The sequence below is a fragment of the Electrona antarctica genome, assembly GCF_951216825.1.
Source record: "Electrona antarctica genome assembly, chromosome: 6".
NCBI lineage: Eukaryota > Metazoa > Chordata > Actinopteri > Myctophiformes > Myctophidae > Electrona > Electrona antarctica.
Genome location: NC_136811.1, coordinates 20428729 through 20440739, shown reverse-complemented (window position 1 = coordinate 20440739; position 12011 = coordinate 20428729). Strand labels below are relative to the sequence as shown.

The following is a 12011-nucleotide window of genomic DNA, read 5'->3' as shown; positions in this document are numbered from 1 at the left end:
GGGGGGATCAGTGTTGGGGCTGGGGGCGGTGTGGAGGAGAACAACGGACCTCCATCTTATTTTACATGCTCCGCTGCGTGTGACGAACAGTAGAACTTCTTATGAGTGATAAAGTTTGAGAGGTTGTTGAACTGGATGTCACAGAGGCGACAGTACTTGCCGCTGCCAGGAGCCTGGGCCGAGCCGTTCACACCCTTATTGGCTGCAGGTGCCGGCTCCTCGGTCGGGGACTTGGAGGAGGGCGACACGTTCTCATTGGTGTCAGCCGGGTTCTCGGTGCCCCACGTAGGTGAGGGATTACTGGGGAGGCCATCTGGCTGCTGGGGGTTATGGGACTGGTTGTCCTGCTGCGGTGGAGCCGTGCCCGAGCGCTCCTCGGGCTTGTGCCCCCCATTTACGATGACCATGCCCCTGTTTTTGGGCAACAGTGGCAGGGGCTCCTTGCCAGGGTGGGGGCAGCCATTAGCAGCAGGCTGCTGGGGCTGATCTCTGGGCGTCCCTGTGTCTCCTCCACCACCACCTGCTCCACCTACTCCACCGTTAACGGCCTGCTCCTGTTCGCCGGGTTCCCCCGGCACCGCCGGCCCCCCTGCCACATAATCGGTCGGCTTTATCCCGAAATACGGCGATATTTGCTCAGCACCTTTCACCTTCTTTATTGCTCCGGGATAAAGGCAGTGGGGCAGAAACATGTTCTTGTTCTCGTCTTTAGGGATGAGCTGGGGCTCAGCGAAAGGCTTGAGCCCCGGCACAGTGCCCAAGTGTGGGGGAAACATACCTCCGTTCTGCACCATCATCTTCCCGTTGCCGTTCTTCTCACATTTGCCCGGGCTCTTATCGTAGCAGTCATCGGGACTGTTATTGCCTTCAGTCTTCACTTCTGGGAACAGGCTGGGCTCCAGGCTGCTATTCTCGGTCTGTTGCTGCTGCTGCTGTTGCTGCTGGGCGGCAGCAGCGAGGGCTGTGACGGGGCAAAAGTTCTGTTTGTGTGCCAGGTAGTTCTCCACTTTGTTAAAACTGATCTTGCACACTGTACATTCGTGATAATCCAACAATCTTTTTGGGGAGTTACAAGTCTTGTCTGGCGAGCACTTTTTGCTGAGATCAATGGGGGCATCGAGCTCCTGTGGGTCCATGGTGTTGCATTTGGGAGCCAGAATGGACTTGGTGACGGTAAGGGAAGCCTCCAGGTGTTTGGGCACCATACCTGGGAAGATATCACAACGCGGGTGGAAGCGGTCTGCAAGGCTCTCCGCGGTCTCCTGTGACGTACAGGGGTTCCCCATCGACGGAACCCCCAGGTAACCCGGCTGGCCCATGGGAGGCCTCGGGTGGTCCTGGTCTGGGAGACACATCTCATACATCTTCCGGCGCTTGCGGGTCCGCATGGTCCTCTGCATGGAGGGCACCTTGTTGGCAGACATGCGCTTCATGGGCGGATCGTGGCGGGTGGCGCAGTAGTACTGCTTGTGGACCATGAAGGTCTCGTGGCGGCTGAAGGTGATGTTGCAGGCGGTGCAGGACGTCTGGTTTGGGTCGTTGACGTCGCTCTCCACCAGAGCCGTGCTGGGGCTCTTCCCATCCGCCTGCTTGTCGTTCAGCCTCTCCTCCGTGCCGGTCGGGGTGGAAGCCTTCTTCACCTCCCCCGGGAGTTCTTTGTCAGACCCTTTGGCCCCAGCATTGATCATGTCCAAAACGCTGGAGTTCAGACAGGCAGACTGCATGAGGTGGCTGTCGGCCTCCGCGGGGTGGAGGCTGGCCAGCATGCTAACTGCACTGTGGCCACTGTTGGGGCTCACCGCCTCGGGGACCTTGTCTGACAGGCTGGAGAAGTCGGGGGACTTTGTCATGTGCTGCCAGCGGCTGTTGCAGTAGTGCTTTTTGTGGACCAAGTAGTTGTCCAGGTTGTTGAAGGTGATATTGCATTCGAAACAGGTGGCCCCTTTGGCCATGAGGGGGCTGTAGATGACAGGGGGATAGCTGTTCCCTCCGTGACGCAGTCGCCGGTGAACCAGCTCCGACATTTTAGCCAGGATCTCCGACGCCTGCGGGACCACTGAAATATCCTGGGAGAAAGCGAACTGAGACAGGAAGGGACCCATGGGAAATGTAGGCATGCTATGCTGCACGGGGGAGGAGGCCAGACGGGGGCTCGAGGGTTCAGACTTGATCCTGGTGTAAGAGAAACTGGCCTTGCTGCCCGGGTGGGCGTCCCCTTTCTGAACAGACAACATGGGCTTCTTCTCTGCCTTGTCAGCCTCTCCCTCCGTATTAGTCTCCTTGTTGAGCGTCCCTTTGGGACTCCCGAGCAGGGCGTCCTTCCTGCCGGCCAGCTCGTTGCGGGCCTGCTGGAGTCTCTCCTCGGCCCCCCTGGGGGAATGCTCCGTACCGTCGCCCCCCCTATGAAGTTTGCCGCCGTGCCCGTGTAAGTCCTGATGCTGTAAGAGTTCCCTGTGGCTCTGGAAGCCGATATGGCAGTGATTGCATCTGAAGGCCGCCTGTGACAAGTGAGACATGATGTGATGCTGGAATGTAATAAGAGAATCCGCCGTGTAGTTACAGATTGTGCATTTCAAACTGGTGCCAGGAGGGAGGCTCTCTTCCATTTTGACACCTGTGTGGGAGATAAAAAAGGGAGAGAACTGCTCACAATCCCACTTCTCCTTTAGACTTACAGTAACTGTAAAAAGCATCAAGCGCTGCATTATGCCAAGTATTCCTATCAATGATGTCCCCTCCCCCACCCACCCTTTTTTAGCAGGACAACAAATGACAAGTCAGCTGTGCTGTCTGACAGAAGAATATGTATATTTCAGAGAAGGAAAATAACTGTCATTTTCCCAATCCCATTCCACATGTCAGGAACTTCTCCTTTATCACAATGACTGACATCTCTGTCAGTGTCTACACAAACATCTACTGTATATACAGTATGGTATATATATATACATATCACACACACACACACACACACACACACACACACGCTAACTTCACAGTACATAATCCTTCATATCGTTTCCACTCACCACTGTGTGAGGTGCTCAAGTGCAGTTCCAGGGCCCTGGCTCCAGAGAAGCTCTTGTTGCACTGTGGGAAGGGACAGATGCTGGGGGTGTGGTGCGGTCCGGTGTCACTGTCCTCCACCTCGGGTTCCCTAATTCGCCCGCTGCAGTAGTACATCAGGTGCGCTTGCAGGTTCCTCTCACTGCGGTACCAGATCCCACAGGCTTTGCAGGGAAAGATATCCTCTGCACACAGACATGAAGACAAACGGGGGATGTCATATTTTCATCTCCATAGCTCCATATGTCATGAATGTTATGAATGCCCTATTCCCTGTTATGAATGCCCTATATATTTTATACTTTGTTGTACGACACTGTCGTGGAAATGGCCATTCTACAAGCTCACAATGCATTGTAACACGTACACGTTGCACGTACAGTCGTACACGTCTTTTTGAAAGATTTGAACATTTCTGAACATTTTCCCCTAGTAATGACATTGTTGGATGCAAGTGCAGGTTTCAAACATTGTAATGAAATCCACAAAACGTAGTCGAAAGCAAAGACAAATAATCACTAGATATTATAACGGTACACAGACGTGACCGTGTGATGTGTAGAATCTTGGAACAAGACTGCCTGAGCTAGAGCGGAAGAGAGGGGTATATAGGAGCGAACTAATGAGGGACAGGTGAGTAGCTTGTGTGGAGCGGCTGGGTCTGATTGGCTGTGGGGTATGGCGCTACAGTAGATTAGTAGAGATAACTAAAGACAGGTGAGGCTAGTTAATGAGGAATGAGGGTGTGCGTGTGACACGCCTATAATGACATTCCCAATATATCTGGAGGCCAGGTTGAAAGGGCGTAACCACTTCAACCCTAACTGTACTTTGACTACTTTTTTCCGTTTACACCAAATCTCTTCAACACAAGTAGCCGATCTACATGCTCTCAACGTGTCGCTTGTAGATCGTCTACTTTTGGCGAATGCTCCCACCAGAATAGGTGGCATGCTGGGGTTCAAGTGGCTAAGTGGTAAAGAAAAAAACAAAGATTAACAAACGCTTGTGACTACATAATAACTACATTGGATCCATTGGAACACATTCTTTTTTCCATTTCCTAAAAAGTGGCGCATGGCTTAGATCTCTTGCTTTCTACCTGTCTCTCTCTCTCTCTCCCTCCCACACACACAGACACTAACGTACACAACTCCCCCCTTTTCTATATTTTTGTGGCACGGACAGTCAAAGCTAATGTTTCAAGGCTGTACTGGCAAATCCTCATCCATGTAGCTGTGTTGCTACCACTGGGTTGGTGCCCTTTCTCAAGGGCAAACGAGAACACTGGACCATCTGCTTGCAGAAGCCTCCCTGTCGAGCTGAACCCAGATAGCCCTTATTAAGTAAACAAACACACTATTTGCATGAGGCGTGTAATTTGCAATTAACAGGTTAGTTTGAGCCTCGGCGTGTTTATGTGAACCCCAAACTTGAAGGTCGATGGCTCTTATCTCCAGCACAGAGACTCATCTGGGTTAATCTACACTCACCGGAGACACGCTCCTAGTTAAGCAGGTGACTGAGTGCAGGCGGTGGACTGCGCTGTGTGTGTGCGCGCGCGTGCCGTGTGTGTGTGGGTGTGTGAATGGGTGTGAGAGAGAGAGAGAGAGAGAAAGATAGAAGAAGAAGAGACAGAAACAGTGAGAGAAGGAGACATGCAGAAGAGATCTGAGAATGCGTTATGGCTATCTATATTACCGTATATCCATATCGTCGCTAGACATATTTGGTCAAAAGTGTCTGTGTGTGTGTGTGTGTGTGTGTGTGTGTGTGTGTGTGTGTGTGTGTGTGTGTGTGTGTGTGCGTGTGTGTACCTTTAATATCTGTGTCCTTGTATGCTATCATTTATGTGGGCACGGATAAATTGTTAAAATGTGCGTGCAGCCACTCACTGTTGACGATGGCAGTGGGCAGAATGGAGGCCATTGCGGCTTGCTGTGGCAGGAGTTGAATGCTGTCCAGCAGCCGGGCTGGGTACATGCCCTCGCTCAGAGACAAGTGATTCACCGCCTGCAGACGCGAGTCAAAGTCCACGGCAAACGCCACCAGCTCCTCGCCCTCCATCATGTTCTTGGTGGTGGTGCACCACAGTTGGCCACCTGGACACGACAGAAATAGAAGGGACCGTTTAGACGCATGCTGGGAAAACTGGACGTGTTTTCCAGCACACTTACAAAAATAAAATAATGCCACATGTTTTGGGAAGACCATTCGGCCCACACTGCAACGTGCTGTGAGCTTCTAGATAGGATATTTTATAGGTGATTAGCTTTGGTGTAGCGGGAAACACTAGTGGGCCTATTATAGAGCCCTGGAGTACCCCAGTCAACTAAGTATGTAAATAAATATGTACTGTAAAGTGTTTATAATTAGGTGTGGAGTCACAGTCGGACAGAAACCTGATATCGTTTTGTTGGGGTAAATTAATGCTGTACTTCGTCATACTACAGTGTCACACAAAACTAGCAAAAATAGTCGATCTACAAGCTCAGTCTACATAGGTTTCCACCCGACAGCGATGATATGTACCGGTAATAGATGTTTGCTTTTTTAAATTCCCTATCATATAATTGTTGTTTATCACTGTCACTGTTACTGCTACAACATCCGAAGAGCGACCATATGGGTATATGGTCGCTGTACACAAGACATAACAACATAACAACAACATAATAAGAACCTCAAACGTTTAAGTGGTTAAAGGGAGATGTGGCATTTGCACAGAGCTCCGTGAGCTCCGTGACCTTTCTGTATGGTCCCGCCGAGGCGGAGGTTCACACAAGGACCACGTTTAAAATTGACCGCATGTGACGTGATCTTGAGGACACCGTGTGGGCCTCCATTTCAACGCCATTGACACTTCAACCAGGCTCAGTTGTTGGCTAGAACAGTGAGGCAGGTCCTCCACGTTATTATTAGGTTGTTGTGTTTTGGGATTAAACGGTCCTCTGAAAATCTTCTGAACGTATTCATTAAGTCAGAGAAAGGAGGGGAGCAGGAGGAAGGGGACGGGTAGGCTGGTGGTGGTGGTGGTGGGGGGGGGGGGGGGGGGACCAGGGTGGGGGAGGTTTTTTAGCTTAGATAATATTTATCTCAGCACATGACAGGCTTTTCAGCCGCACTTCATTTTCCACTGAAGAGATTAAAGTTTTTAATGTGACTATTTACAGAAATCTGGCTGGGGAGATAACAACAACCCATGATATGCTCCCGCTAAATGGCAGAATTAGGACATTGTTTCTGACGAAAGCCGGACAATTAATTAAAGCGCGCTGTTAGCTTTCAAAGATGTGCAAACATTCCGACGGAGCGTCAGGCTGCGAGGGGCCCTGGCGATTTGAGCCCATCTGTTGTGGAATAAAGAAAAGACCTGAGGAGACGCGCGGAGCGGAGGCAGGGGCAGGCGATTGGAAGGACCCCGCCCCGCCGATTACTGTGATTGAACTGATTACTCGTGTTTACACAGAACCTGAGGCTTCAAACCGCCCCGTGGACAGGGTTAAGATCATCACGTCAGGTTTCCTCCTACTGTATAATCAATTAGATTTTTCAGGCAGATTTATTTGAGTGGACAGAAGCTAAGCCATCCTGCCATGGGATGCATAAACTATAAATCATCGCTCGCATTAAATTACGATTTGATCCGTTATTTCAATTTATAATTGAGTACTTCAAATTTCACGTTCTGATTAAAACCTCTCTGCCCCTCCTATCTGCTAGTGGAGCTCTGGAAATTAGACGAGTACGGATGTGTCAAAGAAGTGAAATGGCATTAAAATATGCCATCTTTCACAGTCACATTTGTGTGCAGGGGCGACTGTGTGTCCCTGCGTGTGTGTGTGTGTGTGTGTGTGTGTGTGTGTGTGTGTGTGTGTGTGTGTGTGCCAGTGCTGCTTTAAAGAGCAGCGCGTATCTGTCGGCCAATCTGCTCTGACGAGACGCACACTTCAGGCCGCTCCACTTCATCGTTTTGATTCTGTCACACCACACACTGCCTGGAGAGGCCCTTTGAATTTTTATCTCCTAATTAAAATAACAAAACTCCTCTCCGCTGCCTGCCCGAGTTACCATCAAGGTAGATACAAACTGCCACTGACAATAGGGGGGGATTGGAGGGTGTCGGGGTATATCGCAGTCGTCACCACAAAAGTTTCTCATCCCCTGTAAAAGATCTTTAGCACAGAGCACTCTGCTTACAAAGAGAATTATGAACGAGGCCGTGTTATTCTGCGATACAAATCGCCGTTTTTAGATCAATCCAAATCAAAGATACCGTACGCCCTGCTCGGCTCCACTGAAGTACATTGTGTAGAGCCTGATGAAAACATTTTTTATAACAGTGCTTAGATGCTGCAATTTGACAACGGGGTATGCACCGAGACTGGGGCCCTTCAGCCAAGGATGCTACCCATCCCATCTGTTGTGTGTGGAAATGTTGGAAGTGAATTGTAGAAGTGATTGTCCCACTTTCACCAAGCCCACAAAACACTGAGGCAGCAGTCTGGTTGCTACAGCACTGGAACCAATCAAGAGACAGGTACTGTAATGTGCTATGAGCACATTCACACGTTCACACACACACACACACACGCGGCACACAGCGCACGTGCGCGCACGCGCGCACACACACACACACACACACACACACACACACACACACACACACACACACACACACACACACACACACACACACACACACACACACACACACACACACACACACACACACTACTGTACATTATGAACCCACTCATGCAGGTAAGTAATAGGGCCTACACTACATGAGCACGTACACAAAATATATCGATGTGAGACAAAATATCGTCTGGGATTTTGAACATCGGAATATCGTGATATGGCATAAATCATTGACTTTTCCTGGTTTTAAAGGCTGTGATTACATTAAAGTAATTTTTTTCTGCCTTTTCCCACTTAATTATATAGTCATTACCGGTGATTATTATATCAAAAACAAATCTCATTGTGTAAATATTTTGTGAAAGAACCAAACGTCACCCCACAGTTTGGTAAAAAAAAAATCACCCAGCCCTACATTCACACTTCACACACATTCACATGCTCCATAAAGCATGCACCCATGCATGCACACCACACACACACACACACACACACACACACACACACACACACACACACACACACACACACACACACACACACACACACACACACACACACACACAGGAGATGGCTCTGCCATAGGAAATTGACTGCTCAGAGGCGTTGGGGTGGGCAGCACACAAAACCCCATATTCCTGGCCACAGCAGTCTCCTCTCAGTATTCCTCTGTTTCCCCTGCACGGTTGTTTCCCTCCGAGAGCCTTTTCATGGCTCGCAATCCATGTCACAGAGACACAGGTTAAAAACCTCTGACAATGGTGTGATCTCCATGAATGGCACAGCACCAGCAGGGTCAAGAGTGAGAGTGAAAGAGCAATACCACAAGTCTTTAAACTAGGGGAAAGACTTGAGGAAAAAAAAGTGCAGTATGTGATTTGCACTTGTTTGCCTGTTAACTGTCTGCAGTGAGCTGCTTTGTGCAGTGGCCAATGCAGTCGGAATGAAGGCTATTGTCTAAATCCTCCTGCAGAGCACCTGATAAAAGAATAAAGAACTATGACATATTCTAAAAACAATAGAGGAATTAAGGGGAGACAATAGGCCAGCTGCCTCATTAAAACAATCAAAAACGGCATCCTGTACGTAGTCCAGATAATTAAAAAAAAAAACACTGCTTCCTACAGTCTCTCAATACCATATCCACCAGCTCACTGTGGCTCTGCTGGCTAAATGCCCTCTCCCTCTTCCCTTTGATTAATGGTTTATTTGAACATGCAGTTGAAGATGAACATATGAAGGAATTCAAGAAACAAAATTACAACGCAAGCCCCTTTTCCCTATAAGTACTTATACTCTAATCAAACGTCTGGGGATGAATCGCGTCGGGAGGGTTGGGGGTTGGGGGCTGGGGTGTTAATAAGGTACATGTATGCCTCTCCCCTTTTCCCTAAAGCCCCAAGAGATTTCAAAGTGCAGGCATCAGAGGCCATTTTTAATTTCCTCGCTTTAAATGACTTTATAAGAAAACGGATGTGTACAGTATCTGTGTATGTATGGGGGCGGGGGGGAGAGGAGAGGAGATATACTCCAGCAGGAATGAAATAGTTTTTTCTTTTTTTTGCTCCCTGCACACCGCCACCATATCTTAATGAAGGCACAAACAAATCTCTCAAGCCTTGTGCAGAGCTCAGAGACAACAAAGCAGCCGAAATAACAGAAGGGCCCGGATAATTAAACTGGCCTGAAGACAGGTATTCAAATGTTGGTGTGTAAACAGCACAACTCTTTAATAGTTTAGCTGTAAAATGCGTAGTTAAGCACATCAGCACTTGCCTCTCCCATCTGTCCAAACACATTACCCATTGCACAGGCCATTACAGCACTAGAGTACAGTCCCACTGCACCAAAAACCACATATTATGGGATGGGAGAATGGAGCTTTTGGGAAAACTAACAGTAGCCTATCAACATTATCAGAATAGAATGCATCATGGCTCATGTTTTATAACGCGTCACCCAGTTCACTTTGAGACATGGGCAGGGGTTGAGAAAGCGTGGGTATACATGCATGGCCGTGTGTGAAAAAAACGGAACACGAGGTAAACAAAAGAGAAAAAAGTTTTTAACTTTAAATTCATGTCAGAGACAAATTGTGAGTGACCCACCTAATTTCTATCCCCAAGCTGCTAGATTTGCCAAACTGCTTTTTCCTTGGTGTGACTGTTTGGGCCCTTAAAGGTCTCCTCTCGTCCCATTGGCTGTGTGCTGCTAACTGTTGGTCTTAATTGTGGAGTGAGGCTAGTAGTGCCTGAGGCCATAGAGAGGGTTGTAATTAAAGACCTCTACTCTTGTCTCCAAATCAGCTCCAAGTCCTCCTGGTCGAATGGGAACAGCCTCCTGGCAGCTACGAATATCAAGTAGCTGCACGTTGTTAACGGCTTCTAGATTTTTAACAAGGCTCAATCTTAGTAGAGGTAGATCGCCACAGAACACATACCCAAAAGTCCCCCAGTAAATGTGATTCCTGAATCGGAAATGAGCTGTAGATGAACATCATCTGCATGCATGCAATTCTCACAACACGACAATGCTCGTTCCAATTATCTTCGGAAATGCAGGACATAATTTCATAGTGTTCATCATAGTTGAACACAATGAGATGAGTCATAATAGTCAAACCACCATCAGACCACAACCCAAAGCAAGCAAAGTGGGAAATAGTGACTTAATACTTTCCTAACAACCAGTGGTGTTATATAGGAACATCACTCACAGGATCAAACAAGCTCACTATTGGTGACGACCCAGTAAACTAGAATCAGCTAACTGTACCAGTATTACGCTGTGAGAGCGTCCTCTGCCCCGGCATTGACACAGACTGACTCTGTCTGCCTCCTTCTCTTACGCTTCCTCCTCCAATGTTACTTTTGGCCACTAGGAGGCACTCTTCTCACACTCAAGCTTAAGCTCAAGCTGTGCAGCCAATGGCCGTTTTGCCGTGATGATGCTGTGCTGATGCATATACGCCTCAGACATGATGGCAGGCAGCACACCAGGCAGTTCCTGTCCTCACAGCCAAGGAGGTAGGTGGTGAACACCTTAGTCTCTTTATGCCAAAGGAATTCAAGGAAAAGGCTATTAGTTTGTTATTACACATTTTTAAATTAATTTGGATTTGATCTTTGGGATGAAATTGTGTTTCAGTTTGTTTTTGTTTAATTTTTTAATTTTTTTTACATTCAAAATATATATCTTGTCTTATCAGTTGCAAATCTGTAATAGGATTCTTCAGTAATGACAAATATATTTTCTTTAGTATTTTTAGCATTTGGTACTCTCAAAAATTTAACATAAACTAATTTGTTAGAGAGAGGAAAAAAATAAACCCAATGAAAGAAACATTCCCGAGTAAATATTTGTTTATCGAGCCTTTTCTGACACCCACCCAAAACCATGATTTCACTCCCTCGCACTACAATGTCCAGACTAATTTTAGCTTCAAGTGTTGTGCAGATGATAGCCGGCACCGAGAGCTCATGGATGGCCTTGAGCGAATGGCACGCAGGTCAGAATCCACAAATTAAAAAGTGGTCCCAGGGGAGCGTCGTGCACGGTCTCTCTACAGTATACATTCACAGGCAACAAAGACATAAAACCACCACAACGTCACAGAACAATCCCATTCACCACACATTTATGAATTCTGTGGAGAGAAAAACAGCTGGGGGAAGAAAAAAAACCGTACTACTTCTGGAAATAATGTGACTGAGGAAATACTTGACTGCTTAAAAATAAGTCGCTTTACTTTGCAATTAAAAGAGAATTTCTCCAGCAGGTCTCTGGAGACTTGTGGCTTTTTCCTTGAAGTGAGAATCATGCTAGCGAGTGTTAACAGTGTTACAGTGTTGAGTGAGAGACGGAAAACAGAACAAATGAGAACTAAAAAGGCCTATCATAGGCATTCATTTCACATTATATCCTTATAAATAAAATACAATGTAGTCAAGTCAAATTTGTTGAATTGTTTGTGAATTACAATAACACCTGTTTTATTGTACAGTAAAAATAAATCTATTATATGAAAAATGACCTGTACTAAATAGTAACTTATTTTTACATTTTCCCCTTATACGTTTAATATTGCTCCACACATTACAGCACCAGAAAGCAAAGCACAATCAAAATGCAGCACATTTCACACTTTCTATTTTTGCTGTCAGTCCAAGACAATGCCAGCTGCAGATTCTTTAAGACAACGCTATAGCACAATGCTGTTTTCCCTCATTAACTGCCACACACTCTCACTGGAGTCAAGTGTGCTATTAAAGGCTCTTCTTGGGTCTAGTCCGCTATGTTCT

The 12011-nt window shown here is 47.3% G+C and overlaps 1 protein-coding gene across 1 annotated transcript in view; it reads right to left on the bottom strand.

Annotated features, from left to right (window-relative positions):
* The window catches only part of zfpm2a (zinc finger protein, FOG family member 2a), a gene marked incomplete at its 5' end in the record, with an annotated part of 151274 nt that continues 139263 nt past the window's right edge, over positions 1-12011 (bottom strand). Inside the window, 3 exons of the mRNA XM_079503022.1 lie at positions 1-2614; positions 3030-3251; positions 4962-5168. Coding sequence (XP_079359148.1) covers positions 57-2614; positions 3030-3251; positions 4962-5168 — 2987 coding nt within the window. The 3' untranslated portion in view covers positions 1-56. The remainder of the gene's footprint in view (positions 2615-3029; positions 3252-4961; positions 5169-12011) is intronic.